Genomic DNA, 7,500 nt, shown 5'->3' on the forward strand with positions numbered 1-7,500 from the left:
AATACAAAGACCTGGAAATAGAGGTAACTCGAATGTGGAATCTAAAAACAGAAACAATTCCTATCATAGTAGGTGCCTTAGGTATAATAAAAAAAATATTCAGACAAATACATAACAAAAACACCAGGACTTACAAATATATATAACATACAGAAAATTGCACTATTGGGCACTGCACACATCCTACGCAAAACACTTTCAATACAGTAACCATAAGAGCATCACAGCAAACCACAGCACATACCCAAGGCACACAGAGCTGCGCTCGGTAGTGAAGTGAAAGCACGTTATAAAAATAAAACTACTGAACAATAATAATAATAATAATAATATGAAACAAAAAGAAAAATTAAAACAGTACACCAAACTGCTTATCCTATGGTTAATCTGGAGGTATTCCCTCAGTGGGTAGCCAGTCTGATGTCAAAAAGTCATCCACTGGTACAAACTCTTCATCAAATACAAACCTGGATGGTCACTTGAATGAGAACTGCCACAACTCAAATCCCCCAAGTTCACTACCACAACCACCACAAAAATAAAAAAGCCAGAGGACCAAATGAACCTAGGAATAGTGTAAAGAATTAATATAAGCTTATTACTATGCACTAGGTAGGCCATTTCAAGAGAGACACACTGTAACCCCATTCAAAATATGGAGAACACAAAATCAAGATAGCAGATGGATAAAAACAAGTTAGCAAATGTTAGGAGGGATATCTTCAGAAATAATAGACTCAGGTACTGAAATAATCACAATCAAGTGTGCAGTTAAAAATAGCCTAAATATAATCAGGAAGGAAATGAAGAATCAGATCAAGGCTTAATTGAAAAACTGTCAGCTGACCAAATCATGCAAAGGTCTTAAGAAATAAGAAATTCTGATGAACCTGATAAAAATAACTGGGAAACTGGTATAGAAATGGTATAGCGCATTTACTGAAGAACACATAGAGTCTATGATGGAAATGAAGCAGCAAATCCTGAATGAGCTTACAGTTGTAAGATATCAATGGAAACCAAACTTGAGAAGAAAGCCATACTGGAGAAGTAAAATTGAAAATGAAATTTAATTAATGAGAGAGAAAATATTAATATTAAATGAACTAGTCTCTGGAAATGATGTAAGATCCAGAAAAGGAAGAAAGATGATGGGATGGATTTTCATCAAGAGAAGAACTGATGTCAACAAAAAAAAACACTGAAACAAAAGATCAAACAAAAGTTCAAAGAATATACAGATTTGAGAAAAGAAACAATAAAGAAACAATTTTTACAAAGAAAATAAGCTATTTACACCTAGTGCCAAAACATTTAACAGAGAAATAGGGAAGGAAAAAATAACCATTGAAGATCTTCTCCCCACCTCCCATGGAAAAAGTTGAAAACTTTTGGAAAAGATTTGGAGTGATAAGAAAATATACAATAAAAATGTAGACTGGATTAGATGCACAGAAGGATTCTACAAAAATTCACAAGAACAAGCATGGGAAGAGACCTCAACAGCCAACCTATGGATGACACTCATGAAGGCTCATAAGTGGAAATCCCCTGGTAAAGATAGGGTGCCAAATTCTTGGCTTTCATTGCTCATGTGCACATGAAATATTAGTCCAGCTGTTCAATAAAATTATGAAAGATCTTGAGAAAACAACTGGATAGCAAATGGTATTACTTTGCCCAGTCCCAAAGTATAATGAAATCAAAGTTAAAAAAAACTATTGGCCCACAACCTGTTTACACACTAATTATAAATTTTTAACATCTATTCTCATGGAGAAAACATGCATTTATGGAAGAGAACAATATTTTCCCTACTGGACAAAAGGGGTGCCAATGAGGCTCATATGAATGCAAAGATCAACTAATTAATTGCATGATCCATGAGAACTGTCATAACAAGCACAGAAATCTCAGTTCCATATGGATTGATTACAAAAAGACTTTTAACAGCATACCTCATTCATGGATCTAGAAATTCCTAAACATCTTCAAAATTTCTGAAGCATATGTCATCGTGGAACATGAATCTCTAATTATCTCATTTTAATGAAGTACTAAGTACAAACATTATCAGCATCGACTGTGGCATTTTCCAAGGTGACTTACTTTCACCTCTTATTTTTTCATAGCTCTAATTCATGTGAACTTAACATAACAGGGTATAGTTATAAAACTGACAACAAGAAAATAAGCCATCTATTTCATATGGATGACTTAACCCTTTAGTGTTCAAACCGGCCGTAACCGGCCTATTTAATTCCCCTTTATTTGTTCAAGCCGGCCGTATCCAGTCATATTCGACTGCTCTACAAAATCGCTAAAAAATAAACAAATCACGTTATTCAGTGCTTGTAGCTTTGAGATAATGCTAGATGAAGCCTTTCCCGCCTTTATCCAAGTATAAATACTGCGAAATTGTTTAGACCATGTGGTTTTTTTCAACATTTGAAGAGAAGTGTGTACCTTAGTTGTTAAAGAAATGGCGTCAGCAAGTAGCAATTCCGACTTTGAAGGTTTTACTCTTAACAATATAGAAAATATAAATGAAAACAAGAAAACAAGAGTATTTTGTCTTGGGCTGAATCTGATATTAGTGATTATTCGTTGGACGAGGAAGATTTTGAGAACAAAAGTGATGAAAATGATATCATAAACATGGCAACATGGTCAAAGATTACAACACCAATCACTATTCCTGATTTCACAGAAAACACTGGTCCACAACACAATTTACCTCCTGATGCTCAACCACTGGACTATCTACTTTTATTTTTACCAGACAGTTTTTTTGAAAATGCTGCGGAGGAAACAAACAAATATGCGCAACGTTTAATTTCTATTCATGGAAGAGATGATCCACTATGGCAGCCAACTTATACTGCAGAAATGAGAGTATTTATTAATACTATGTTTGGTGTTAAACAGCTTCCTTGACTGTGGAACTACTGGAGTTCGGATATAAGGTATGGTGATCCATATATCTCAAGTATAATGTCGAAGACACGGTATTCGAAAATATCTCAGTATTTGCATTTAATTGATTCTGCTAATGCACCCAGCAAAAATGACCCAAACTACGATCCCCTGTACAAAGTACGTCCTGTAATTGATTTACTTGTTAATAGTTATAAAACTGAGTATCTACCTAGGAAAAATCTCAGTGTAGATGAAACCATGATAGGCTATAAAGGCAGAGTACACTTTCGGCAGTACATGCCTGCCAAACCTACTAAATGGGGGACCAAGGTATGGAAAGTTTGTGAAGCAGAGACTGGATATTGTGTAAACTTCAGTGTTTACACAGGTAAAAAATATAACGGAAACAGACTGCATGGATTGGGACATGATGTATAGTATGGTCTCTTACCGAACCATTTCACCATCAGCATCGACACCTCTGTTTTGACCGTTTTTTTTCTTCAGTGGCTTTGGCAGAAAATCTTGCCTGTGTAAGTACTTACACGTGCAGTAGTTACGGGAAACCATAAAGGTTTACCCTGTGAAATGAAAACAAAGTTTAAAAAAAAGAGAAAAAGGAAAATTGATGAGCTACTGCTTTCAAAGACAAAAGACAGATTTTATTTCTGTCTTCTAATGAACAACCTGGTGTTGGCGCTGAGGGGAAACCCCTAGTGAATATTTGTTATAACAAATATATGGGTGGGGTTGATAAATCCAACCAATATTGGGCATATTACCCAGTTGGTCGAACTGGGAAGAAATGGTGGAGGTACATTTCGTGGTTTTTAGTTAATTTAACTATTGTAAATTCATATATTGTATATGTAAAAAGCCACAAGGTACCTCCGCCACCAAAGGACTATGACCACTTGAAATTTTGGGTTGACATCGCATCTCAGTTATGTGAGGGCTTTACTTCTAGAAAGCACAGAACTGAGAGAAAAGCAAAATTAACTGAGGTGGATGTCAACAGAGAAAATATTGACTTTCATAAAGTCAAAAAGATAAATGGAAGAAAAAATGTTTGCAGACTGTGTTCGCTGCAAAAAAGAAAAACTGCAAAAGGGTATTAGATAGAGACTTCGTGTATGTGTTCCTTTTGTAAAGTGCCCTTGTGTAAAAGGTGCTTTGGACAGTTTCATGACAGAAATATGTCATAACTATATAATTTTGTATATTCGTTTTCATTTTATTATAAATAATATGTGAAAGTGAGAAATACATATTAATTTTCAGTATGTTACACACCTGTATTCACCTTTGTCTCACCTGTTAATGAGATTTTTTTTATTAGATGCATTCTGTTACGTAAATGAATTCATCAAATTGTATAAGAGTACATAGCCAATAGTATATTGACTAGTAAAAGAGTTTTGTACTTTATTTTCAATGGAAACGTTTGAATGAAATATAGAGAAAGAATAAAATCTTGTACCGATTACACCTGTATTTTAATTAATTCAAATTAATGTACCTCATCTTGAAAAATGTAAAATTGTTTGGTGGTTGACATCTGGGATAATTTTAGTAACAAATCAAACAGGTAAGATGTTTTAAGAATATGAATTTTAGTGTTTATTCATAATGTTATTGTTTTTACATCTGTTAATTAAATTTACCTGCCCATAAAAGTCAAATTTAGTCAGAAAGATCAGCTAAAATTATGTAACTATAAATCACTGGCATATAAGTACCCATTTACAAAATTTTAAATCTGTATGTAGAAAATTAACAAAGTTACAAGCAAATATTGTGGACACCCCACTTGAACCTGAATAAATCAAAATTAATGTGAACAGATAAGCATTACATTTGACAAATTAATCTGAACACTAAAGGGTTAAAACTATATGGCAACAACAACAATGAACCCAAAAGCTTATTACACTCTAAGAAAGCATTCAGTGATGAGAACAGGATGGAGTTTGGTGCTGATGAGTGTGCCAGGGCCACATTCAAGAAAGGGAAATTGATAAAATCAAATTCAGTCAAGTATTTAATTTTTTTCATGAAGAACTCGCATTTTTTCTTTCATTAACTTCAAACCATATTCTCTAATCTTCTCAAATACCCTTTTAATGTGTTCTACATGTTGTTTCTGTGATTTGCTTTCATTAGAATATTGTCTAAATAAGCAATAACAAAATCACAGTCACCCAGCATTATATCCATTATTTGCTGAAATATGGAAGAAGCTACTTTTACACCAAAGGGAAGCCACTCAAATTTAAATAAGCCATAGTGTGTATTGATGGTTAATAAATGTGAGCATTCTTCTTCTATTTGGGTTTGTAGATATGCCTCTGAAAGGATTAATTTTGAGAAGAACTTCCCTCCATTCAATTTTGCAAACACTTCCTCAGGACTTGGCAATGGGCAGTTATGTGAGATTAAGCAATCATTCAAACCTGTTAAAAAGTCTGCACAAACTCTTGTTATTTTTCTTTTTTAAGTAGACTGTAGGTGCTGCCCAGTCTCAGTGGTCTGTCTTTTCAATTATTTCAAGTTCCTTGTTTACCTGGTCTATTACCACTAATGGTACATTCTGTTTTGGCTTAAATACAGGAGTTGTACTTTTTTTACTGCAATTTTTGCCTTTGTTTCCATGGAACAGCCCAGTTCATCTGGAAATGAATGTTTTATTTTTTGTTTCAGTCCATCAGCCTCATTCAAACCTTCAACTGTACTGACTATATTCCCACACAAAACACTTATGGGTGTATTCCACAATTTGAATAGTTCCATCCACTGTGTGCCGAATAGATTAACTGAATTTTTAGCACATAAATTTGTGCTGTTTTCATTTGGTCACGAACTGTTACATTACGCACAAATTCACTGACAAAATACAATCGTTTACCCATAACATCATGTGCCGCTTTTATCACTTCCAGTGTCAACTGCATGTTTACTCATATCTTTAATTTTCACATTTACGAATTTTCTCTTAGTTATATTACCATTTGCTTTCAATGACATACTGTTTATTCTTTTTTCTTTGTTTCAAAGTTTTGTCATCTTGGTTTTACAGTGCACTTTTACATGTCCAATTTTACCACACCGGAAGCATTCTGCTTTCTTAAATAGACAGTTTTTCCTCATGCAAAACATGGGTTTTTTTCCTTGATTCTCATCCTGTTTGTACAATATTTTAGTACACACTTGATTTCTATTCTGCCTATTTTGCTCTTGTTCCACTTGGGAGCAACCTTTATGTTCAATTTTCTCTGTATAGTGTCTAAAATTTACTATTCCTTCACACTCTTCTGACATTTGTAAGGTTACAGTTTGGTTGTGTTCCAGCTTAGTGAGAATTCTTGTTCTTTCTTCTGCATCTTTCTCTGCAGTTAGTCCCTAAGTAAATATTAGGTACTTGAACATATACGATGTTAATTCACCCAGCTTGAACTTTTCACCATTCCCAGTTAACTCTACCAGCATTTGTGATGTAGTCCTCCTTGTTGATCTTTTCTAAGTTCAAACATTTCTAATATGTATTGAACAATGAGCTTTTCTCACTAAAAATTTTACATAAGTCTATTGTATCTTTAAAGTTTATGTCAGAAGGCTTTTTCGGGAGTACATAATTGCTGCAATGCTAATGTTCTCCTGCTGCCAGTTTTCTTAAGATTAAATGCATTTTCATATTGTCCCAATCTTTGCACTCTTTATTGAAGATCTGTTTGTATCTTCTATAGTAAGCCTCAAAGGTGATCCATACTTAAACTCTGTTATCGAGTTCGCAACATAATCTGGTGAGAATGCTTATTTCAGCATTTCTTGATGACTTACTCTTCGTTAATTGCAGCATTTGAAGCTGTAATAGTAATATTGCTGTTGCTTCTGCTGTTGTTCTTGCAGTTGTAGCTGCTGCTGTTGTTGCTGTTTTTGCAACTTGGGCAAACTGGTCAACAAATTTTCCATAATTTTACGATTTTCTTTTTCCCGTAATATTTGCACAAAAAAACTTTTGTGAGTTTGTCAATTCTTCGTTGCCCCTGTTGTAATCTTTAATGTCAGATTGTTATAATGTTAACTCAGGTATAGCAGTATAGTAAGACAAGTAAGACCATGGCTATCTTTAACCATCTGTTTTGTACTCTCTCTAAAGACATCACATTATTTATAGCGACCAACATCACCTTATTTATAGCGACTAGCACATACTACTCATCATATGGGATGGGTGTAGCATTTTACTATTATCCTTATGACAGTTAGCTACAAGATAGTTGTTTGAATCACAAGGGTTTTAGATTTTTTTTTTTTTTTAAACTGTATTTGGGCCAGTTTTATCCTTAACCAGAGAGTTGTTGCCATTAATATCATTTGGGACCATGATAATTCTCTCTCAAGCCAGATGCGTGTTTAACTTTGTAATCAACAGTACTTAAGTTGGATGGAACAAGGCAAAAAGGGTGATAACAGTTTAATGACTGTGCTGCCAGGAAGGTTGTTTTCTTTTATCACACTTAATTGACAATATATCTGCTTGGCCTTAATGACCTTAAGGTTAACTAATAGCTACAGCATGTC

At 34.1% G+C, this 7,500-nt stretch overlaps 2 protein-coding genes across 2 annotated transcripts in view; one reads left to right on the top strand and one right to left on the bottom strand.

The window, feature by feature from the left end:
* The window catches only part of LOC106872513 (golgin subfamily A member 4), a 254,301-nt gene that overhangs the window by 8,639 nt on the left and 238,162 nt on the right, over nucleotides 1–7,500 (bottom strand). The gene's annotated exons all lie outside the window — the stretch shown is intronic.
* On the top strand, nucleotides 2,995–3,357 carry LOC128248752 (piggyBac transposable element-derived protein 4-like). The gene has a single exon (XM_052970903.1). The coding sequence runs from the start codon at nucleotides 2,995–2,997 to the stop codon at nucleotides 3,355–3,357; it is 363 nt and encodes a 120-aa protein (XP_052826863.1).

Source organism: Octopus bimaculoides, chromosome 9 (assembly GCF_001194135.2).
Source record: "Octopus bimaculoides isolate UCB-OBI-ISO-001 chromosome 9, ASM119413v2, whole genome shotgun sequence".
NCBI lineage: Eukaryota > Metazoa > Mollusca > Cephalopoda > Octopoda > Octopodidae > Octopus > Octopus bimaculoides.